At 39.4% G+C, this 26,305-nt stretch overlaps 1 protein-coding gene across 1 annotated transcript in view; it reads right to left on the minus strand.

Annotated features, from left to right (window-relative positions):
- Window positions 1-275: 275 nt before the first annotated feature.
- The window catches only part of Enox1 (ecto-NOX disulfide-thiol exchanger 1), a 521,404-nt gene continuing 495,374 nt past the window's right edge, over window positions 276-26,305 (minus strand). Inside the window, exon 19 of the mRNA XM_077792681.1 lies at window positions 276-1,151. Within this exon, the coding sequence (XP_077648807.1) occupies window positions 1,020-1,151 (132 nt within the window). The 3' untranslated portion in view covers window positions 276-1,019. The remainder of the gene's footprint in view (window positions 1,152-26,305) is intronic.

The raw sequence follows: 26,305 nt of genomic DNA on the forward strand, positions 1-26,305 counted from the left end.
GTTGATACTGTCCATACTACAAGTTTTATATATTCCTATTTGAAATAATGTTTGTCTCCTAATGTCACTCATGTATTTAATAATTTTAAAATAGTAGGATTTTTGCTGGGACTGAGCAATGAGAAAAAAGATTTCCTAAGGAATAAATGAAATACATCAAAGAATAATTTGCCAAGCCAATATGGTAGAAGTCATATTTATTGAAAAAAATTAATATCTTTGCTATAAAATTTGTAACAGGAATATTTACTGAATGTTTATTTTGATGCATAAACCTGAATGTTACATACCAAGTACAAGACAGTAGCACTAGTTTTCCCTTTATTTACATTTTATGAAAATTGTTAAGCAGCCCATGTTAAAAGAACTTATGATGGAGAATTGTTACATTAGAAAAATAATATTCTTGATAAAGCATTCTCAAGGAGTCCAATCATCGTTTCTGCCTCTTCAATAAGGCAAAAGTCCCTGGAATAGCATATAACTTAATTTATAAAATACAATAACTGTTCAAACACATATTCAAGTTTTCTTTTGGTATGGTTTTTTTTCTCACTGCAAAATTACTTTTTTCTTGTTTTTTTTTTTTTTTTAAACTAAAACAGGAAGATTGACTTTCAGGAAAATGTCATTTAATGATTTCAGCTATACATTACATACACAACTCTGTAGCCTAGCAACCACCATCGCTACACCATCATTAACTTTAAATATTTTGCTTGGTGAGCTATTCTCAAATGTAGCCTATTTTAAGATTTTGCCATCATTATGATTGTGGAATCATTGTTTGGTTTTCAGAGGAAACAGATCTGTCACAGTATGAAGCTTTGTTTAGTTTAAGGAACTGGTACACGATTACATTTCCACTCACAAGAGAACGCCACAGATGGAACTCAAGTCAGGCTTTGCTGGCTCGGCACAGGTCCGGTGCTGGACAGCCTGGCCCTCTGGCTCTCACGCTGCACAGCCCTGGCCGCGTTCAGTGGGTTTCAATTCCCGAGATTCCCTGCTCTTCACAGTTAGGTAGTTTTAATTCCTTCAAAGGCACACAACTTCCATCTCTTTTCCAGTGTTGCTCCCACGCCCGTGAATTCCTGCTTGAACATGCGTGGCAGCCTCATCAAAAGCATTTCGATTTCATTGGCGGATATCTATTAGAAAGGAAGAGAAATCACTGGTGGGAAAGAAGTGCATCTTAAAGCAGGTGATGGGCTGGGGAGGCCCCCTCCCCCTTTCCCCGGGAGACAAACAAGGTTGAGTTCTCTGTGGCTGAGCAATGTCATCCTAGTAGGAGTGTGTGTAAAGCATCTAATGTAATTATCCTGGTTTCTGAGCAGCTGCTGGGACCGGGCATGAGATGAATGGACAGAAGGTTCTGGGTTTGCTCTTCCTGGCTGCCTTATTGGCAAGGCCAAGCCATGCTCAGATTGCATATTCCTCACCCCGAGGACAGAAATATTCTTTAAGTCAGTGAGGAGCAGGGGGCATTCCTAGTGGATTTTTTGCCATCCAAACTTTTTTTTCAGCTATGAGGTACAGTTACATGCTACTGTGTGTGTGTGTGTGTGTGTGTGTGTGTGTGTGTGTGTGTGTGGTGCTGGAGATTGAACCCAGAGCCTTGTGCAGGCTAGGCAAGTGCTCTACCACTGAGCTACATCCCCAGCCCTGGAGCTGCAACCTAATATCTATCCCACATATCTCCTAGGACTGCTGGGAGAAGGCAGAGAGAATATGGTCTAGATGCTTCACACAGTACCCATAGGAAAAAAAAAAGATACTTTTCAGAAGCATATAAACCTTTTAATAATCTGTTATTAACACAGACCAGAGAGCAAGAAGCCTTAAGAATGAAAACTAAACCCCAAACTTACAACAATAAATATCTTATATGCAGCCATAAAATCCAGGTAGAATTTTTAGTGCAATTTTTTTCATTTCAGATTTTTTATAGTAATTTTTACACCAACAATTCATTTTATTTTAAAGGAAGAACAAATGAACCATAATCCTCCTGTCCGAATTCAGCTGTTGCTCTTGTGTTCCCTGTGTTTACATCCAATCTGTGTGTGTGCCTGGGGATCTCACGAAGCAAGGTGGCTAATTAGGGGTCTGATATTCTGTTTGAATCCTCTATCCTCTATCTACTATGGTTATGAGCTAAATGACCCTTGCAAAGATAATTAGTCCCTTTAAGCCTCAGCAAATGGGACTAACATTTAATAAGGATGTTATGAAAGCTATTGCTCTAGCACAGAGTTGGGCACATAGAAATGCTCCATGAATTAGAGCTATTATTATTTCTCATGGTGTAATCACTGTAGAGATCATTTCAGATGCTACACTTTCCATTTAACAATATTAAGATTAACTTAAAATAGAGACCAAATAGACCAGAAAGTCAAATCAACTGTGTTTAATATTCATATGAAAAACATTTTATATATTTTCAATATACAAAACTTTAAATAGAGGCAGTTCAAACAAAAGGGAAATAAACTGTATTTCTAAAATTTTTGTATGAATTATTTTGAAATCTGAATGCATTTGGCCACAAAACCATGTTAGAAGGATTATTAGATTCCCAAGTCAACCCACAGAGGGTGACTGAACAGATTATTAAATGGTTCATGGTGATGTGGAAAAGCAACTCTCCTTTCTATGGGCACCATGCAGATCACTCGGCCCTGAGTTCTCCCTGCATTCTCCCAACAGTCCTGTGAGATACTTAGGTAGATATTAAGGTGCAGCTCCACTTCACAGCTGAGAAAGGTGAGTGAACTACAGAGGGTCGAGCATTTTGTCAATGGCAGAGCTTTGAAGGGAAACAGCTCTGTGTTGGGGCCTGGGAGTTGGTCTGCTTAAAGGACTCAACAGTCCCCCCAGGACTGTCAGCAGTTGTAGCGGGGACAGCAAGGGGTGCTGTGTGGTGCATTCTGAATACCAGGCACCTGGGCCACTTATTAAAAGACTAGCTCCTCCGGCCTCTTCTCCGGGGTCTCTGGGAAGCAGTCTGGGATGTAGTCCAGCTCATCTATTTTTAACAACCACCACTGGGAATTCTGATGACCAGGCACCTTTGGGTTAAGAATGGGGACTTAATTCAGTCAGTCACTGAGAAGTTTCCCTAGCCAGACTGTTCTCAAAACACTTGCTTTTGTTCTCACCACACTCTAATGAGACAGGGAATCACTCACAAATGCAGAAGCAGAGCCTAAAGAGCTTAGATGACCTGTGCAGAGTAACCAAGGCCATATGTGTGGGGCCAGAAGCAGGTCCAGGCAGCGTCTTAATCACAGATGCCAACCTCCACGGGGCTGGAACTGTGCAGACAGGACCAGGAGGGTGTTCTCAGTCATGCCTCTGTGCTCAGGGTGAACATCAGCAGGGAGGGGCTGTGCACAGGAGGGCAGGGCTCTTCTGTGGTGAGTACTATTAGAGTGATATCTACCAAGTCAGCAGCAGAAACCTGAAAGCTCCTGACTCAATTAGCTTATGTACACTTATATGCTGATGCTTGGGCACACATACTTGAGTCATTCAGCCAAACAGCAAGTCAATCCTGGGGAACCTCCGCTGGCATATACTGAAATACAGCTAGATCTTGTTTACCATGGTACATTTTGACTTGAGCCCAGACTTCAGCCACAAAGGAAGCAGAAAGGCAGCCTCCACCACCAACTCACTGTGGGTCAGGCACAGCGTATGATATGTGTACAACATCTTATGAGATAAGGATTATGAGACCTTATCTCATAAGCAAGCTCATTAAACAAGCAAAGACACCCTTCATTTGCTGGAAGAAAGAAGTACAGTTGCAGAAGATTTGGATCCTAGTTCTGGAATGACCATTAATCATCTTCCAGTTAAATGACCTGTTTTCTCATTTGCAAGACAAGAGAATTGGAAAAAGAGAACCCACTGAACACCCTAAGGAGTCAGACTGCATGTTGGCCACTGATGTACTAGCACCTGTCTTAGGGAGAGACATTCAAAATATACTTGTACACTAGGCTTGGCAAAGATCTTCAAATGAGAAAACTTGATAGGTCTTTTGTAATTTTTTTTTTTTCGTGTACTTCAAAAGAAGTAGTGAACAACACTTAGGGAGTACCTACTATGTGCCATGTACCGTTTTAAATCCTTTTCCTATATAAAGTCATTCAATAAAAAAAATTACACATAAAGCCTATTTTACAGATGGTGAAACTGAGGTACAGAGAGATTAAGTAAGGTACCCAAGTCACACAGCTAGGAAGTAGTGAAACTGGTATTTGAAATCCTCATGATTACTTCATTTGGATAGCAATTAGACATACCGCAGATTTGGACACAGCTAGAAATTGGTATTATGGAAACTAATATCCTCAAATGTACTTAACTGTATGTTTCTGTTGATAGTATAACAGCCTGATTCTGCCATAAAGATGTAAATATTGTGGACAGAGATGTGTCATAATTATGGAAAATACCACTTCAAATGAAATACTAAGATATCCAGTTAATAAGGCTCTCCGCTTAAGTCTAAACAATTTCCCTAAATATGCTTATAATGCATGCCAGGAGAAAGGTGTAGGAGAAAATACTTTTAGATTAGTTTGATTTTTTTTTTGTTTTAGTCTTTAGTTTTTAGTCTTTTATAGTTTTAAGTCTTTCCCCATCCTACAAAATAAACTTCTTCAAATTGTACATTTTGGAATTTTTCAAGACAAAATTCAACTTCTCCTTCATTTTCATTCTATAACCAAATAATTTTTGCTTTACAAATATCTGCATCTATCCCTTTCCTTCCTATAAAAACATTCTTGATCTTGAGAACTGAGGAAATCAAAGAGTCATCACAAAGCACGCAGGCCTCAAGGGCTGAGCTCTGAGTGCAATTGACCCATTCCTCATCTTGTGCAGGATTTGCTTGGAGTCACTTCCAAGGTCAAGGGTTCTCCCTAATCTCTTGTTTTCATCGGTGGGATACAGGAAAAGGCTGGGTCTTCCTCCCTGGTGAATGGAGGGACTAGAACTTGGAGCAGGGCTTCTGCTGCTGAATCCAGCTCTGCTCTCAGAGGAAAGGATTTCCCTCCCACAGCTCCTATGAGGAGTCACATATGAGTGGCCAGAGTAGCCTGTGTGGCACTGGTATTGGCTTAGACAGGTGCTGTGGCTGCGATCTTGCTCCCTATACCCAGGGAAGACTGCCATAGCCTGATGCCTTTTCTACCCTCTTAACTTAGCTTTTGTTCCAATAAATTGGTGGCCCATATATTTTTTTTTAAATCTTAGATATTGTTCTTGGATTCTCTCAGTTGTTTAAAAATTTCTAATTTATTTCCTTAAAAATATTTTTCAATTATAGTGTTTTATGCAGATTAATCACACAAATTTCATGGGGTTCAATGGAGCATTGTCATGTAAGGATATCGTACTTTGAATTTGTCTACCCAACTTTCTACCCTCTCTTCCACTTTGAGGTCATCTTTATTTCCTGTAAATCATCACATATGAAAAATAACATGCAATACTTGTTTTTCTGTGCCTGAATTATTTCACTTAACAGGGTGTTCTTCAGTTTCATCCATTTTACTGCAAATGACAGTATTTTATTCTTTATGGAGGAGTAACATTGCTTCATGTATAGTGGCAAGTTTTCCTTATCCACTCATCTGTTGACGGGTACCTAGGCTGATTCTATGTCTTGGCTGCTGTGAATACTGCCATGATGGACATGGGCCATGCATGTGTCTATTTTTATGCTCACTTCCTTTGGATATATGTATCCAGGAGTGAGTGGAATAGTCATATGGTATTTCTATTTCTTTTTTTTTTTCTGAGCTGGGACAAGTTTATTTTCAAAACACACATCTTGTAATGGTATATTATTACCACAGCTATGCCAGTTATAAGAAGGAAGGGGGGTGATCATTAAGCATTCTGTAGTATATGGAAATCTTGAGCTTCTTTATTCTGAAGCTTATGTTATTTAATGACTCTCTCAGTTATATTTCATGGCACAGTAAAAATTTCAATAATTAGGCAAAAATGATGCAAAGAAAATGAGGCATTTCAACCCCCAAAGGAATTTTAGTGGTTTAAGGAAAGACGGACAATAAGAAGTCTTTTTGAAGCTGGAGTTTCTCATTCCTGAATAATATATTCTCATAAAAATGTTATATCTGCTGTTTATACAAAGGTAGACGCAAGAACTTGGTGAGTTAGACACAGCCTTAAGACAGATATTTAGCCCTTCTTGGAATACTAGGAATCCAATAATAATTTTTCTTTTTTTTTTTAAGTACCAAAGAAATACTGCCTCATGCAGCTATACTTGAGATGATGCTCAGGAATTCCATCATTGTTCTTCAAAAAAGCAGCCTACTTCTAATTTTTCACAACAGGTTTTCCCATAGGGCACATGTAGAGCTTGTGTTCCTAGGCCATGTCTCTGACCTACATAATCAGGCTCAGAGATGGGGTCCAGAGACCTGCTCTTTGGAGATGTTTCCCAGTTTTCTTCTCTTCTCTGCAGAATCCCAAGAAAATGGGCCACAGGCCTAGGCATGGTAGAAGAAACCCGAGAGCAGACTTGGTACCTCCATGGACCTTGAGTGGCCATAGGAGGATTTACAGTGTGGCTTGAGGAATCATATGCCATAGTTCTAACCATGTGCCAGGCATCATTCCAGGCTCTCCATCTTTTACCTAATTCATCTTCACAGCAACCCCAGGAAGTAGGTGTTACCGGCATCCCTTTTTACAGCAAAGAAACACATACAGCATGCATAAAAAGCTTGCCAAAGGTCCCGTATTTAGTGAGTCTACTCAGTATTTTGCTATGGTTGTAGTTCAAATCCTGTGATTTAAATTATTGTACAAGCAGGTGAATTGTCTTCTGAAAAAAATATTTGTTCTTCCTGACAAAGGATTAACTTTTTCCCTATTTTTTCTAGAAAATCTCGTATATTTTAAATCTAAATGAAAATAATGAAATGGGATCTAAATGCCACTGGAATTTAATAAATGCATTTTTGACTTAAATTTACTTTTTAATTTGTTCGAATTAGTTATACATGACAGTTCTATTTTTAGGGTTCTTTTTATTTATCCTGGTACTGGGATTGAACCTGGGGGCACTTTACCACTGAGCTACATCCTAGCCCTTTTTCTTGAGGCAGGGTCTTGCTAAGTTGCTGAGGCTGGTCTCAAATTTGTGATCCTCCTGTCTCAGCTTCCCAGTTGCTGAGCTTATAGGTATGAATCACCACATCTGGCCCTGTTTTTAGTTTTGAGGAAACTCCATACTGTTCTCCATAGTGACTGTACTAATTCACATTCCCCCAAACAGCATTTGAAAACTACTCCTTTTCCACATCCTCACCAGCTTTTGTTAATTATTTGTTTTTTGGATAACAGCCATTCTAACTGGGGTGGAGTGATATTTCAATGTAGTTTTGGTTTGCATCTCCCTGACGGCTAAAGATGTCAAGCTTTTTTTTTTTTTTTTTTTTCATGTGTATTTGAACATTTGTACTACTTCTTTTAAGAAGTTTCCATTCAGATCATTTGCCTATATTTTTTGATTGGATTACATGTTCTTAACTTTTTGTTTTTTAAAATATATTATGGATATTAGTCCTCTGTCAGATGAATAGCTGGAATAAATTTTCTCTCATTCCATAGGTTGTCTCCTTTGCTATGGGGAAGGTTTTAAATTTGATCCAGTCTCATTTGTCAATTCTTGCTCTTATTTCTGGAACTATCAGAGTCCTATTCACAAAATCATTGCCTTCATGTGACAATATCTTGCAGTGTTTATGTGTCTTTAGTTAGTTAAAAGCTTTAGGACTTACATTAGAGTCTTTGATCCATTTTGATTTAGCCCTATTTTGTATTTTATTTAAAGACAGGGTCTCACTGAGTTGCCTAGCGCCTCACAGTTGCTGAGGCTGGTTTTAAACTCATGATCCTCCTGCCTTAGCCTTCTGAGCTGCTGGGATTACAGGTGTATGCTACCGTGCCTAGCAAGTTTTTTATACAGGGTGAGAAGGATTGAGTTTCAATGTGAAATTCAGTCTTTCCAGCACCATTCCTTGTGTTTTTGGACATTTGGATTAGTTGGCTATAGATGTGAAGATCTAATTCTGGGTCCTTTATTCTATTCCATTGGTCTACTTGTATGTTTTTATGCCATACCATACTTTTCTGTTACTATGGCTCGTAGTGTATTTTGAAATCGGGTATTGTGATGCCACTAGCATTGCTCTTTTTGCTGAGGATTGCTTTGGCTATTCAGGGTCTTTTGGGCCTCCATGTAAATTTTACTATTTTTTCAGTTCCATGAAAAATGATCAATATTTTGATGGAGGCTGCATGCATTCTACAGATTGCTTTGACTAGTATGCTCACTGTAACAATATTCTTCTAATCTATGAACATGGGAGATCTTTTTGTATTTTTGTGTCTTCTTCAGTGGTTTATAATTTTCATTGAGAGGTCTTTCATTTTCTTTAGGTTTATTCCTAGGATTTATTATCTTTGGAGGGGGAGGGGGGCATCTATAATGAATGGGATTGTTTTCCTGATTTCTTTCTCAATGAGTTCATTATTGGTACATGGAGAAGCTACTCATTTCTGAATGCTGATTTTTGTATACTGAAACTTTTTCAGTTCTAAGAATCTTTTTATGGAGTCTTAAGTTTTTTTTTAATAAGAATTTTTTTAAATATAGAATTATTTTTTTAAAAAATATAGAATTATATGTAAACAGGATAATTTGACTTCTTCCTTTCCTATTTGGATTTCTTTTCTTTCTTTCTTTTGCCTACTTGTTCTGGCGAAACTTCAAGTTCTATATTGAATACGACCAGTGAGAGTGGATCATTGTGGTGTTCTTGATTTCAGAGGAATGCTTCCAGTTTTTCCCTATGTAGTATGATATTGGTTGTGGGTTTGCCATATGTAATTTTATTATGTTGAGATATGATCCTTCTATACTTAGTTTATTCAAGGATTTTATTGTGAAGGGATGTTGAATTTTGTCAAAAGATTTTTGTTGAAAGATTCTGCCTGTATTGAGATGATAGTGTGATTTTTTAAATACTAAATTCTATTTATGTGCTGTATTAATTGACTGGCATATGTTGATTTCATTCCATTTATTCAAGGATGATTCAACTTGATCATAGTATATGATCTTTTAGTGTGCTACTGAATTCAATTTGCAAGCATTATGTTGAGGATTTTTGTAACTATATTCTTCAAGGACAGTAGTGGCCTATAGTTTTTTTATTTGTAGCCTTATTGGTTTTTAAAACAATTTTTTTAGTTGTAGATGGACACAATACCTTTATTTTATTTTCATGTGGTGCTGAGGATCAAACCCAGTGCTCCATATGTGAGAAGCAAGCACTCTGCCACTGAACCAATACTCCAGCCCCCTTATCAGGTTTTGATAGCATGATAATATTGGCTTTTTGGAATGAGTTTGGAAGGGTTCCTTTCCTTTCTATATCATGGACTAGTTTTTTTTAATATGAATTTTTTTTTGTAGGTGGACACAACACAATGCCTTTCATTTATTTATTTTTTATGTGGTGCTGAGAATTGAACCCAGGTCCCACATGGACTAGTTTTGAGGATCATTGGTATTACCTCTTTAAATATTTGGTAAAAATTTAGTAGTGAATTAATTGATACTGGGCTTGTCTTTGCTAGATGATTTTTAAAAATGTTTTCATTGATGTGTTATAATTATACACAATAGTGGGAATCATTATGCCATATTCTTACATGCACATAATTTGAACAATCTCTTTTACCTGGTGACTTTATTACTGATTCAATCTCATTGTTTGCTATTGATCTTAGACATTTTTTTTAGAGTTTTTTCAATATCCTTTTGGTTCAACTTTGGTGGTCATTTGTCCATAAACTTGCTATTCAAGATTTTCTAATTTAAAGCATATAGTTTTTAAAATTATTCCCTAATGTTCAACTAGATTTCATTGGCATCTGTTGTATTATCCCCTTTTCTTTTGTCTCCAAAGTATTTGCGTCTCCTCTCTTTCTTTTAGCTAAGGCTTTGTCCATTTTGTTTATCTCTTCAAAGAACCAAATGTTTCATTGGTCCTTTGATTGTTCTTTTATTCTCTATTTCAATCATTTGTGTTCTGAACTTTATTTCTACTGATTTGGGGTTTTTTTGTTCTTGTTTTTCTACAATGCATTTTCTTGAGATGCATTCTTAGATTATTTGAGATCTCCCTCTTTTAAAGTGTAGGCATGTGTAGCTAAAAACTTGCCTCTTAGTACTGCTTTTTCTGTATCCCAGAAGTTCTTTTATGTTGTCGTTCCATATTCATTTGATTTTAGGCATTTTTAAATTTTTCCCCAGATTTCTTCAATGACCCAGCAATCATTCAAAAGTGTACTGTTCAATCTCTGTGTTTTTGTATAATTTCTGTAATTTCTCTTGCTGTTGATGTGTAGCTTCATTCCATTATGATTCAATACAAGAAATTGCTTCAGTTTTGCTTTGTTAATAATTGCCTTACGGCCTACTATGTGAAAAAGTCTCACATACCCACATACTGATGCAGCCATTGGGTGGAACATTCTGTAGATGTCTGTTGAGTCCATTTGATCTCTACTGTAATTTAACTCTGATGTTTCTTTGTTAACTTTTTTGTCTGGATTATCTATTGGTGAGAGTGGAGTAGTGAAGTCACTCAGCACTATGGTATTAGGGCCTATTTCTTACTTTATATCCAACAGTGTTTTATATAATTGGGTGCTCCTGCATTTGATGGATGAACAAATTTCAGGGGCATGTGGGCCATGCTGATTAGGCATATTCAATCTGGAGGTTTCCAGTCTGTGAGTCCAGGAGTATAGCAAATGTCCAAGCCACTGTGTATCCTGGAATGTCTCTGAGGCTGTAGTGGGGTGCTGGTGAGGGAGGAACCATCTAACCATCAAGTTCTGTGTTGGAGGGGGGGGGTCCTGCCAACTAAGCAATTTACCAGCCTCAGTTCTGGCACCTTCCAAACTGGTCCCTGCTTAAAACCACTCATATGTCCCATGTCTCTTCTTGACACAGCAGATGGGCTCACTGACAGCCATGCCCTGCACTCTCCCCACCACAGCCTGTGCTCCCTTCTGCATGACTCTCCCAGCAAGTTTGTGAGAGACACTCCCCCAAGCCATAACCATCTGGCATGGCTGTCTCCTACCCAGTCTGTGCAGCAAGGTGATCATGGGGGTGCTTACTTGTGTTTGTTCCGGGTTTTAATGTCCCCAAAGCAGTTGCGTCCCTGTGATAGGATCCTTCTCGAGATGACTCCTTGTTAAAGAGCTCTGAGTTTGCTGAATGATGTAACAAATTTCTTCTCTAAAGCCAGCTTGTTATGCCAGGGGAGTCACTCTCAGACCAAATCCCTGACCTGGATTTAAAGCTCACAGAACCGTGTACTTCTCTTGTGGCTAGGACTGCCAGACTGCTCTCATTACTGGGCCTTTTTGCACCTTCCAGCTTCCCCTATGCTTGCAGTTTTGGGTCCCCTGCCCCTGGCCAAGGAGCCAGAGATGTTGCAAATTGCCTTGTACTTTTCTCAGGGTTGCTTTTCCCAATTTTCCATGCTGTTTAGTTTCTCCTCACTTTGTTATTGGTTCCCAGCATTATCTCCCTCTTTCCTTGGAATATAGTTTTCCTCTGTTGCCGTGACTCTTCTCTTTCAGAGTCTTGTGAAGGGTACTTCTTATTCTGTCAGGTGGTTCTTCCTCTTCCTGACACTTACTCAATCTAGGAAGAACTGACTGGCTATTATTGCTTTATTTGAAATGCTGAGATCAAATTCAGAGCCTCATGCATGTCAGGCAAGTGCTATACTACTGAGCTGTACCCCACACCTGATTTTCTATAATTTAAAAGACAAAGAATGGATGAGAAGTCTCTGCACAACCAAGGGTGCTTATGTGGTGTTAACACCACAGAGGTAATTTATAAGATCTGCTTGATATATTTTCTGAACTCCTGACTCTAGCCCACTGCCTCCCTGCCAGGCCTCTAAGCACATGTACAAATTGACACAAGCAGACATAAATCAATGTGGTTATTATGATGGTTGGCTCCATATCCCATAACATCAGGCAAGGGAAGCTGAGTCTGGGGCACTGGAAAGATGCCCACGGAAGCTGTGTCAAGGCTGCGGAGTCAGGGAAGCCAAGTATGAAACCAGAGTCCTTCCATAGCATAAGCTTTTAGCCCTCAGTGCACCTTTCAGTCTCATTCATTCTTGCTGTCCCTGGGCAGTGCATGGTGTGGCACACACAGAACCTTGCAGGAAACATTCTCTGAAAGAGTGCAGATGGGGAACAAAGAAAGGGAGAGAGGAAGAAAACCAAGGAGATAAACAGAAGTGAGGAATGAGAAGAGCAGGGAAGGAAGGAAGAGGAGGAAGGGAAGAATGGGAAGAAACATGGCCAGTTGCTAAATGTCCCAGAGGGAAGCCACTGGAGTGAGCTCGAACTCAAGGACATTTTTTAACAGATTGAACGCTTCTCTAATACCTTCTTCACCATCTCCCCAATATTGGCATTTTATTAGTTCATACCTGATTACTTCATAACTATTATACCATTTTCTCAACTAGACTACAAGTTTGTTGAGAGCAGGGTTATATTTTAGACTTCTTCTGTGTCCTGTCATCCCCTGTTCCTCTGTGGTCCTAGGATACTGCTGAGCACATGACAAGCAGTGAGTTATCCCAGCATTCATTGGGGGCCCTGGTAACCCCCTCAACTTCTCTAACGATGGGTGAGCAGTTTCCTTTATATTCTTTGTGTAGTCAAATGGAGAATATTAGTTACCTTGACTGACATATGCTTTTGGGGGGGGTACTAATCTATCTAAAAAAATGTTGATTAGTCCATCTAAGCACTCACTTGTTAACATACTGTAATAGGTATGCTATTAAGAACACCAGAGTAAAGTTGGCTGTGGTGGTACGCACCTGTAATCCCAGCAACTTGGGAGACTGAGACAGGAGGACTTTAAGGCTAGCCTCAGCAACTCAGGGGAGACCCTCACTCAAAGCTAAAAAAAAAAGGGGGGGGGGAATTCAAGATGGTGGATAGAGGAAGGCTGATTCCTAGTTGCCCTGTGGCTTAGCATTCAAACAGCAGGAATACTGCTTCTCAGTGAGATGGGTGAAAGGGATTTCACTAAACTTTAACATTGGATAATCAGAGCATCTTAGAAACTCAGAAATCTGGGCACATTGAACAAAGAAGGAAGAGTACAAGAGCTGAGCCTGCAGGGGCAGCACTGGTATACCACAGGGGAGAGAAAACAACAGGAGGATCTGGTATGGAAAAACCCAAGGTCAGAACAGCAGCTGAACCTAGCTGAGCCAGAGGCTGCGTTGTGAACTAGTGTTTGAAAAGTGCTGTTTTTCAAATGGCCATGGAAAGAGGCGAGAGCCATCTTGAGGTGGCCAGGCTGCAGCTGCTGCCATGGGAGACAGGAGATCACAGCAAACATGGCCATACTGTCCTAGAAAGCACCTACTTTGTGGCCCAGAGTGTTATGTTGTTCCTAGCAGAATGTGACTGTAATATGCATCCAGAAGATTGTACCCAGGGGAATGCAAGTCAGAAAAACAAAGGAGAACCCAACTTGCTTTCCCTTTGAATTGGGTGCTTCTCATGACCAGCTAAAGTGGGCTGGGAATCTGAACAGGCAGGTGTGAAAAGGACTAAGACCTGGAGGGCTGTGTTAGTGGACACCAGAGTGTATGGAAGATTGGCTCCTCTGCCCAGTGAGTAGAATTCTTGAGAGGCTCCTGGGATCCAGGTCTTAGGGCTGTGTTGATCTAATCTGTCCAGAGCAAACACCACCCAACAAAGCCCTTACTGCCTGATTAGACTTAAGCCCCAGCTTCTGGAATTTCTCCCACAGATCTCTGCAGCAGGCCCACCCTGGGAGGGCATCCATCTGGTGTGTACAGACTAAACTCCAACTGGCAGTACTTCCTATTCCATCCAGCCTTTTACTAGTGAGCAGGGAAGTTGAGAGCTATTTTAACCAGTTTCAGACTTTGGTCAACTCCAGCTGGTAGCTCAGTGAGCAACACAAAAAGAGGAAGGAGTTAACAACCCAGCTTCTCTCTCTGTCCATAGTTCCAGAAGACATGAAAAAAAAAGATAGTTGGGTGCAGACAGTGACTATCCATTTTCATCAACTATTTTGAACACCTCAGTAGACATGCCTTTTTTTCATTAAGGGTCTTTTTTTTCCTTGTGTGTTCTTACTATGCTGATTGGTTCATGGACACATAGGTATTTTTTTAATTCTCATTTTAAAAATGTATGCATTTTTTGTCTTGAGGGTTATGGTTTTTGTTTCAGTTTTGTTTTGCTTACTTGTTTCTAGTTTTCTTCATCACTAGCCAAATTTTCTTTCCCTTTGTTTCTTTAATTTTTCTCCTTCTAACCATCACCAGCTATAACTCTCTTGCATTCATTGTTCACTTTTTGAAATTTCACTCTTTTCTACCTTCCTATCACATTTTCTTTTCTTAATAAACTGTATTTTTACCATGTTTTAGAATTGATCGGTTTATATAACTTCTGCCTAAGCTGGGTGTGGCAGCTCACACCTGTAATGTCAGTGACTCAGAAAGCTGAGGCAGGAAGATTGCAAGTACAAGCCCAGCCTCAGCAACTTAATGAAACTGTCCAGTAAAATAAAAAAAATTTATGGATGTAGCTCAGTGGGTAAGCACCCCTGGATCCAACCTCACGTACCCCAAATCAAAACTGCTCCTACCATTCATGCTGTAGCAGTTATTACTGATATGGATGACAGTTGACACACCCATTGTTTGATTTAACGTCAGATCTAATTCATGGTTACTTATTGTATTTGTTGTTGGCAAATGCTGATCCCACCATTCCTGTTTTCTTATGGCAATTAATGTTGTAGATGTCCCAGTAGAAACCAGGTATTTATTTTAATGCTGTATTTTTTTTTTGCATTTTTGTTGCTATTGTTTGTTTCTCCCTATTCTGTGAGGTGCAGGGATACTACAGGGACACTACAAGTTTATAGGGTAGAGACTTCTGTGGAAGTAAACTAAATGAAAAGACAGTGCACTTTGCCCCATACACAAACTAATGACACTCAAACTTCAGCTATATTTTAATACCAAGAATACAAGAGATAAAAACCCAAACTAATAACCAGCCCCAAGGAGAAATGGGTAGGGATAGGCACTCAGTTCCCACTCACAGATATACACTACAGCAAAATGAGAGCTAATTAACACAAAGTCTGTGGATCCCACACCTATGAGGCAGTCTCACTCTAGGACACTTTGGCAAGTGAAGGCTGTGCCCTCAAAGGGTCAACATAGAAGAGTGGACAAGATTTCCATTTCAACAGATACATAAAACTCAACCCAGGAATATACAATATGAAAAAACAAAGTAACATGACACCTCATGAAGTTCATAATTAATCAGCAACTGACCCCCAAAATATTGAAGTAGATGAAATACTAGATAAAGAATTCAAATGAATGGTTATAAAAATGATTAATAAATCCCAAGAAAGGAAGTTATATTATAGAATATGAATGAGAAATTCAATAAGGAGATAGGGATATTAAAAAAGAATGAAATAAATCTTAGACATGAAAGACACAATTAATCAAATAAAATGTGTGATTGAAAGTCTCTTTAATAGAGTAGACCATGCTGAAGACAGAATCTCAGAGCTGGAAGACAAAGGGAGCAGCTTTGAATATTCAGACTGTATTAAAATAGCCATCATTAGAATATCCAGAAACTCTGGGACAACATTGAGAGACAGAAATTGAGGAAGGTTGTGAGATGATTTTTTTTCCAAACCTTGAGAATGAGATGAACATCCAGTTTCAGGAGACATTCAGAACCCCAAATTGACAAGATCAAAAATGAATCTCTCCACAACACATTATAATTACAATGCCTAACAGAGAATAAGGATAAAATTTTAAAAGCCTCAAGAGAAAAATGTCAGGACACATTTAGAGGTAAGCCAGTCAGAATCACTTCTGATTTCTCAGCGCAAACTTTAAAAGCCAGGAGGGCTTAGAATGATGTGTTCCAAGTCCTAAAAGAAAATAACTGTCAACCAAGATTGCTGTATCCAGCAAAGCTAGCCTTTAAAATTGAAGAGGAAATTAAAAAAAAACTTCCAAGATAAGCAGAAACAAAAAGAATTCATGACAACTGACAGGTATACAGGAAGATGGAGGGAGTAGAGGCGGCAGCTTTCCAAGTTGCTCTGTGGCCTGAGACCAAGGTAGTGCATATATAGCTTCTCAGTGAGGTGGGTGAAACAGGGAATTCATACTGGACACTCAGAGTGGCTTGGGGTCTCAGAAGGTTAGATACAATAAAATTAAGAAAACTGCTGCCAGAGCCAACCCACTATGAGCAAAGCAAGGTGGAGTACACAAAGCCGTAGTGTCTTGTTGCAGAGAAATCTGAGATCAAAATCATTGTCTGAACTTATCGGAAGTAAGAGGTGGCAAATCATGGGGGTCCTTGACAAGCACACTTGGGTGTTAAATAAACCATACTGTATCCCATCTGGCCACAGAGAACTGAGGCAGTAGTCATCTGGGAGGAACAAGAGTGCCCAGCATGACATCAGTCATGGGAGATGGGGGGGGGGAGACAACAAAACCCAAATGCAGTTGGAACCATTGTATCCTGGCAGGGAACCTATCCCTAGCCTGGGAATCTATGGTGTCTGGTGTAATGTGAGAGAAACGGGCGTGGGGTAGAATATACTTAGGAGGAACTAAAGTTGGAAGGGCAAAGGGGAGACTCTGTATCTGGTGACTCACTTGGCCAGCCGAAGCAGTCCAGTAGTTAGAATGGGAGGGGTGAATATACTCAGAAATTATACCCAGGAAGGCAAAGTTCTGGAGCAAAAGTGAGTGCAGGATTAGCCCTCACACCCCATGACTGGATTTCTTGGGAGGCATCTGAAAACCAAACCCATGTTGCAGATCAATCTAGTCTCTCCAAAGAAGGCACATTTCAACTTAGCCCCCCAAAACCTGAGGTCCAAATAGACTCAGCACCACCTGCCAGACCTCCCCTTCACAGAATTCACTGCAGAAGCAGTACCCTGGGAGTGCACAGATCCTGTAGGAAGGGTCAAAACACAAACTGACTGTAGTCTTAGCTCATCCCATCTCATACTGGCAAGAGGGGAAACTGAGTCTTATGTCAAATAGCTACAATCTTAGGCTAGTCCAACTGGTGACTCAGAGAGCCACACAAGAACAGGAAGTGGTTAACATCCTTCTGCTCTGCACAAGAATAATTGGTAAGAAAGACTATTGGACACTGACCACCCATTCCAGTCAAATATTTTGACCACTTCAGTGCAGAAGGTCCCTTCAATCTACACCAAAGATATTGGATTTTTTTCTCTCTATTTATTCCTTCAGGTGTGTGAATTCTGGATGTCCTAAATCTTTCAGGGATATATATCCTTATCTGTCTTATTTTCAATTATAGTCAGCATTTTAAAATGTAATTATCTTTTTTTCTAGCATTGTCTTGTGAGGGTTTGAGTTCATTGGATATCTTAGTATTGGTTTTGTATTCACACATTTATTTTTCTTATTTCTTTTTCAACCTTATCTTCTCTTGCTATTGGCCTAATTCTATTGTTCATTCTCCCCCCTCCCAATACTGTACTTCTTCTATTTCTTCCCCTCCTTCTGTATATCCATCACCTGCTATTGCTCTTCTGCATTCTGTTTACTTTCTGAATTTGTAAAGTTCTTTCTAATTTCCTAACATATTTTCTTTTCCCCAAATTAACTGTATTTTTACCATAGTTCAGAACTAAATGGTTTATAATAACCCTTTCCCCCACTATTAATGCTAATACAATCAATGCTGCTGTGGATGATATAGCTGACATTTGCTATTTATTTTAAAGCCAAAGCTATTTCATGGTTATTGTTTTCACTGCTGACAAATGCTGAACCCACCATTCCTATTTATTGGCAGCAATTAATGTTGAAGACATCATAGTAGGATCTGGATATTTACTTTTAACACTGTTTGTTTTTTGCACCAGTTGTTACTATTGGTTAATTATTCTGCGAGGTACTAAGAACCTCCAGAGACACTAAAAGTTCACAGGTTAGAGATTCTGCTGTATAACTAATATTCCCTCACATTACTTCTATTCAAGGGATAAGATAAAAAGCCTCAAAACATCAACAAGGATTCAATGAGAAACAACTAGACAGAGAACTTAGGTCCCATCCCTTGGCATCTACTCATTCATCAAAGAGAAGCCCCAGAACAAATAACATAATGACACGCAAAAGGACATGCACAAAAAAAGAGGAAGAGAAATCCACTTCAATTGATGCACAAGACCTCTAAAAACATAAGAAAATAGGCAAACAAATCTCCCCCCACAATTCCCCAATAAAGGAATCCACTGTTAGTGAGGTAGATGAAAACTCAAAGATTATAAAAAGCTGATTATCAAAGTGTTCAATGAACTAAAAGAAGATCTAAGCAAGGAATTAAAAGAGCAATTACAGGAGATGAAAGACCATTTTAATAAATATAAATAACAGGGAAAAATAAAACCAGGCAGAAATCCTAAAAATGAAAGGCAAGATCAATCAAATTACAAACTCACTAGAAGGTATCAATAACAGACTAGATGGTGTAGAAAATAGAATCTCAGCCCTTGAAGACAGGTTATATTATCTTGAATACACACAAGGCAGTAAAGGGAAAAATTATAGAACATGACCAGAATATACAAGAACTCCAGAACAACATTAAAACACCAAACCTGAGAGTCACTAGGATAGAAGACAACATGGAGATACAAACTAAAGAGATAAGGAATATTTTCAATGACATATTTACAGAAAACTTCTCCCATATCAGAAATGAAATAGACATCCACATATAGAATACTTACAGGACCCCCAATAGACCCAGTCAAATGAAAAGCTCACCAGGACATGCCATTATAAAAATGCCTAACTTAGAAAACAAGGAAAGAATATTAAAAGCCACAAGAGAGAAATATCAGGTTGCAATTAGAGCAAGCCAATAAGGGTCACCTCTGATTTCTCTGCCAAGATGCTAAAATCAGTGTATAATATGAACACTCTACTACTGTATATCTAAAAAGAATTTCTAAAAGAGGATATGTGAATGGCAAATAAACAAGTGACCAATGTTCAAACTCATTAGCCATCAGATGCAAAATAAATAATTAAGCCACTATGCACCTATTATTGTTTACCTGTAGCAACACTTACTCTAGTTCTTCAGCTAACTTATTTTAGTAAAGAGAGAGAACTGATGGTGATATGATTTACTAGTGGGTAATAGTGAAAGTAAAACCACCAAAACAAAACCCCAAACCAAACAACCTTCAGAATAAATCTAACCAGGAAGTAAAAGACCTCTACAATGAAAACTATAGCTAGATGAAGTGGTATGCTTCTGTAATCCTAGTGGCTAGTAAGGCTGAGGCAGGAGGATCACAAGTTCGAAGCCAACCTCAGCAACTCTGTAAGGCCCTAATTAACTGAGCAAGAACCTGTCTCAAAATAAAAAGGGTTGGGGATGTGGCTCAGTGGTTAAGTGCCCCTGGGGGTCACTCCTAGGTACCAAAACAAAAACTACAGAACATTGAAGAAGAACTCAGAAGATGGAAAGACCTTCTGTGTTCATGGATAGACAGAATTTATGTTAAAATGGCCATACTACCAAAAGCAATATATAGATTCAATGCAATCCCTATCAAAATATCAATGACATTCTTCACAGAACTAGAAAAAGCAGTCCTAAAATTCATTTGGAAGAGTAGAAAACCCAGAGTAGCCAAAGCAATCCCAAGCCAAAAAAGCAATGCTGGAGGCATTGATACCTGACTTCAAATTATACTAAAGAGCTATTGTAACAAAAACTGCATGGTGATTTTCTAGGAAAGAATACTGGACAATCAAGGCAGGATTTGAAGATCCTGGGAAGTGGAAAGTTGTGTCAATTCTGTATTTCTAGAGGTTCCCTTTAGTACAGAAATGCAAATGGTTTACCCTGTGGTAGGAGAGGCACATATGCCATGAGCACCTAAGCTGCTCTCCAAACAGTGATGCCAAGTCAGAGGGAGGGTCTCCCCACATCCTCTAGCGTCTGTAGCTCTATTTTACCAAATTTTCCACTTTATGGCCCTTGGGAAGAGGCTGTAGGAACGTTGGAGGTCAGCTAGACACACTTGGAGAATTAAATCAGAACTACCTAAAGAACACCCAAATTGAGGAACAGCAGAGGAACCTCTCTGCCTTGGCGGGAAGGCAGGAAGTGTTCAACAGCCAATGCTCTGCTCCAGGGCAATGACCAGTAAGGGGTGGGCTTGCTCCACTCTGGCACTGACATGAGAGGTTCCACACTGCAACTGGAAACTGGTCAAGAGAGTTTTTCTGCTCTGAAGAGCTACCTGCCTGTGTCCATGCACAAGTTTTCACTCAACCAAGATTCAGGTAGCCACTGCCCCTTGTCCTGTCTCTCTGAATGAATTGGCTTCTGTTACGTGATTATGATATGAAAGAGTTAAATGGGTAGTTTAGAAAGGCCAAGAAGGGGGAAATATGCAAATATCATTGTCAAAAGCAGGAATAATATTTAAGTGGAAAATGGCCCATTACTGGGCTACATGGTTTTAGAGAGCTATGTGCAATTTACATGCCCAGAATAATTTAAATGAATCCTTACCTTTCCTTCCATTCTTAATCATTCCCATACCCATATGTGGCCTTTGGGGAAATTGTAATAAAAATAGCTACATTACAGTTCTGGGCTGAGCCTGCTTTCCTTGTTCTCATCCCCACTAGGTGAGCAGAATCTAAATGTTATCTTACAAAAATTGTGGCAATTATAATGCTGTCAGGTCTCAAGGAAACTGGATTGTTCAATTTGAAATTTTTATAAGGCTATTTTGTTAATCAGCAAACTCCCTGTGTTGTAGTATGTGGCACCACCCACTGCCTTAATACAACACTAACCGAACTCTATGGGAGCCGTGACATGCAGTTCATTCTGATTAACCAGAGGCAGGTGGACCTGGATGCCACACGGAGACCTCAGCATCCACAGGCTGCCAGCAGCTCCAGGATTATGAGACTTTTGGCAGTTGATGCGGATACAGGGCTCTGGTGAATACTTAGAGGGCAAACCTCTCATTATTTTGCTTTCTGCTTAAAGCCCCAAGGATATGAAATTCCAGTCTACAGTAATAATTTGCTCTCTGGATTAAAAAGTCTAAAAATCCTCTCAGCCTCACTGGGATAGAAAGTATACATGGTCCAATCCCTGGCACCCAGCAGTCTTAGAGCCAGTTTTCAAAAACATTTTTTTTTTAAACTCAGACTACAAGGGAAAAACCTGATAATATTACTAGTGAGGAGAGTAGGGATGCAGGGGGTAGAAGGGGTGAGACTGGGAAGAGATCCTGTGTGTTTCTTTTGTGAGGGAAATACTTTCTTCATCATCTTATAAAAAGGAAGTACCAGTCTGCTATGAGATGGAATTCTCTTGACTGAACTCTTCTGGAAGGGCTTATCATCTAATGGTCAGGGACCATGCAGGTGAATTCTCTTCTCTTAGAGAATAATGAGGGAGACAACAACAAAAATCATCTGAGTTCTGTGTGGTGGTAAGAACAGAATAAGAGCTTCCACTCCCCAGGTGATTTTGCGTGTGCAGATCATCAGCTTGCCGTGGGAACAGAGAAGTCCACGGTCCTGGTTCTTAAATAACCAGTAGATTCTGCAGCCATCTCAGTTTGTACTGAGGCAACTGCTTCTTGCAAGCCTTCCCACTCAGGGATTTCAGAAAAGGGTGGAAAGACCTGCTAACACTGCCAGGGCAGGAATCATTTCTTGAGGGCTTATTCCATGGCAATATTTTGGTGCAACCTGTGTTCTATTTAATCCTCCAGGCAAAGGGATTGTGGTATTAAGGAAGAATGATACTAGTGATGGAAAACAAACAAAGCAACAATGGACCCTTCCTCCCAAGCTATAAAGTGACAAAGGATCATTGCATAGCATATCCTGTTCATTTCATTTAATTTAAATATGAGCATTTTGTTACCTCCCTATCTATTTGAAGGGAGCCCACAGAGAAAACAATAATATAACTCCAAACTTCAAGAATGTTATGACATTAACTCCTAGCTCTAATTGATAAGGGTCAGGTTTCTGAATCTGGGCAGCTCTAGGGGTCAGAACCCTCATATATTCCCATTTCTGGGACCCCACAAATGCTCGACTTAACAGGCTCTATGATACCTGCTTTGCAGAGCAACTCTGACCCAAACAAGCGGGGTGCCTTGCACTGCAGGGATCAGGTGTTGCCACATGGAGGGGAGCCAAGTGCACAGCCTCCAGGACTGGGCGGTCAGGGAGCTTGCATTCTGAATCAAGGGCGGCCAGCTCTGAATGAATCTGTGGTAGCGAGAGAACAGGGCAGGTGCCCTGGGATTCCTGCCACCACTCCCCATGTGCCATGTTCAGGCATTGGTTCCTAACAGTGTGTGGGGTATCAGGGAACACCAAGGTTCCCCTGTTACCCCATCTACAGGGTATGCTGAGATGGCCTTGGATAACATGGACGGCTTGCTTGTCACAGTCAGTGGAGGTCTGGAGAGGAACTTTGAGAGGCTTTGGCTAAGTCCTGGCTCCTGCTTACTCCCATTCTACAGTTGAAAGAGTGAGGAGGAGATGACGTAAGTCCAGTCATGCTCTGTCTGTAGGCATATACAGCAAGGGAACTAAGGTCCACCTCCTGCGTGGGCACTCCTACAGTAGCAGCTGAAGGAATACACAATTCCTGCTGCCACCCCAGGTACACTGTTCCCACCGCAGGCCACTGCTGTACCTTGTTTGACCTCCCACTGATGTCAGGACTGGGTGTGAGTACCACAGAGGGGATGCTGCAGTTCCTGCCACCTCCCATCCCCATGCAGTGTCTAGGCCCATACTACTGGTCAGAGGACAAATGCTTCAGGCCCCTCATCACTACTCAGACAGTATCAGAGGCCCTTGCTAGAAACAGATATAGCACTAACAGCACCTGAGGAAACCTCCATCCCCAAAGAGGCCACTACTCCCCTTCAGGTAGAGCACACAGGGATAAGCCACACCCACTGCGGTCTGCACCACACCTGCCTGAGCGTTGTGGCCAGACTCACTAGGAAGCTACAGGAAGACTACACTAGAGTGCCCAGCTAGAATCAAAGCCAACTGCATAGCAAATGGACACCCCAAGACACATCTTCAGGAGAAAGCTTCTTACCAAGAAAGCCACCCATAAAAGTGGTAGTGAGGGGCTGGGGCTGTAGCTCAGTGGTAGAGCACTTGTCTCATCCATGTGAGGCTCTGGGCTCCATCCTCAGCACCACATAAAAAATAAATACATAAGAAGGTATTGTGTCCATTTACAACTAAATAAGTACTTTTTAAAAAGTGGTAATACCTGATTTACTAGGATGCACAAATCCCAAAGTAGGAACATGAGAAATATGAAAAAACAAGCAATATGACACCTCAAAAAGTCCCTAACTCTCTAGCAACAGATTCCAAAGAAACTGAAGTAGATGAAATGCCTAATAAAAAAATTCAAAAGAATGATTATAAAAAAGTACATGATCCAAGAGAATATAGATAAAAGTTAAATGAATTTAGGAAGACGGTGGATGCTCATGTTCCACCTAAAATTGAACTTAGGGAACATAAATAGAGTAATAAGATTACTGAGCAAGTAATTTGATTAAATAGTTAATAAAACGTCTCCCCAGGGGCTGGTGTTGTGACTCAGTGGTAAAGTGCTTGCCTTGCATGTGTGAAGCACTGGGTTCAATTCTCAGCACCACATAAAAAATAAAGGTATTGTGTCCATCTACAAACTTAATTTTTTTTTAAGTCTTCCCAAAGAAAAGATGACCTGAGGGATTCACTGCTGAGTTTTACCAATCTTTTAAAAGAACCTCAGTTCTTCTCAATCCACAAAATTGGAAGGGAGAGGACCCTTCCAGACTTCTTCCCTGAGGTCAGCATTAGCCTGTTATCAAAATGTTATAAGGACAAAATAATGATAACAACAAAAAAAATCAACAACAAAAGAAAACTCTATCCCTAAACATAGATGCAAATATCCTCAACAAAATACTAGCATATTGAAATCAAAAAGATCATATGCCATGATCAAGCTGGTTTCATTCCAGGGATGCAAGGATGGTTCAACATATGCAGATCAGTAAACATAAATCATCACATTAATAGAATGATGGAAAATCATATGAAGCATCTCAATAGATCAGTAAAAGTACTCAATGAAATTTAATACCCCTTCATGATAAATGCCTTGAATAAATTAGGTTCAGGATAATATTTTCTCGATATAATAAGGGTATGTAACAAACCTATAGCCAACATCATAATGGGGGAAAAACTAGAAGCATTTCCTCTAAAATCAGGTTCCAGACAAGGGTATTTGCTCGCTCTAACCACTGTTATTCAATATAGTACTTTAGCATCAACTATTAGGCAAGAGAAAGAAAAAGCATACAAACAGGGAGGGAATCAAATTATACTTGTTTGCAGATGATATGAATCTGAACATAGAAAAATATAGTTTTCACTAAGACTATTAAAAGTGATAAATGAATTCAGTGAAGTGGTAGAGCACAAAAATCAGTAGCTTTTCTATTTATCAATATCAAATTTACTGAGGAAATCATGAAAGCAATCCCATTCACAATAGTCTCAAAAATTGAGATAAAATAAAAATACCTAAGAATAAACTTAACCAAGGAGGTGGAAGACCTCTACCATGAATATTTAAAGGTATTGAAGAAAACAACAACAAAAAATATGGCAAGACCTCTTATGTTCAAGGGTTAGAAGATTTAATATTGCTAAAATGTCCATATCACCCAAAATAATACATCCATTCAAGTCAATCCCCAACAAAATACCAATGACATTCTTCACAGAACTAGGAGAAATACTAAAATTCATATGAAAGCACAAAGGACCTTGCAATATTGAGCAAAAAGAACAAAGCTAGAGGTATCACAATACCCAGTTTTAAGACATATTATAGACCCACAGTAACAAAAACAGCATGGTATTGGCATTAAAAACAGACATATACACCAAATGGAACAGGATGGAGTTCCCAGAAATAAATCCATACATCTACAGCCAACTGATTCCAACAAAGGTGCCAAATACATATGTTAAGAGAAAGCCTCTTCAACAAATGGTGCTGGGAAAACCGGATATCCACATGCAAAAGACTGAAACTTGGCCCTTATCTCTCACCCTGTACAAAAATCAACTCAAAATGGACCAAAGACCTAAGTGTAAGGCCTGCAGTTCTGAAACAACTACAAGAAAACATAGTAGAAATATTTCAAGGCATTGATACAGGAAATAAAACCAGAAACTAACAAATGATGTTACATCCAATTAAAAGCTTCTGAACAGCCAAAGAAACAATCAACAGAGTGAAGAGAACCCACAGAATGAGAGGAAATATTCATCAGCTACATCGGACTGAGGGTTAATATCCAGATATAAAGAACCCAGAAAACTTAGTCAAAGAATAAGTAACCCCACTATTAAAAAAAAAAAAAAGAGGGCAGAAGATCTGAACTGACACTTCTTAAAGAAGTAAAGATCGCAAATAAGTATATGGAAAAGTGTTTAACATCTTTGTCAGAAATGCAAATCAAAACTTTCACTTTACCCCAGTTAGATTGCTATTATTAAAAAAAAAAAAAAAACAAAGTGAAGCAAAAAATAACAAATGCTAGTGAGTATGTGGAGAAAAAAGGAGCTTTTATACACTGTTGTTAGATTAGTACGAGACACTGTGGAAAACTAAAAATAGAACTTCCATATGATTCAGCTATTCGTCTCCTGTTTATATATACAAAGGAAATATGTCAGTATACAAAATAGATATCTGCATACCTGTGTTTATTGTGGTCATATTCACAATAGATAAGATTGGAATCAGCCTAGGCACCCGTCAACAAAGAGATTAAATACACACACACACGGGTCTATTATTCAACCATAAAGGAGGATGAAATCCTTCTTCATTTGCAGCTAAATAGATGGAAATGGAAGATAATATGAAGTGAAATAAGCCAGGCATAGAAAGACAACTACTGCATGTTCCCTCTCACATATGGAAG

This window comes from Urocitellus parryii, chromosome 2 (genome assembly GCF_045843805.1).
Source record: "Urocitellus parryii isolate mUroPar1 chromosome 2, mUroPar1.hap1, whole genome shotgun sequence".
Classification (NCBI taxonomy): Eukaryota; Metazoa; Chordata; class Mammalia; order Rodentia; family Sciuridae; genus Urocitellus; species Urocitellus parryii.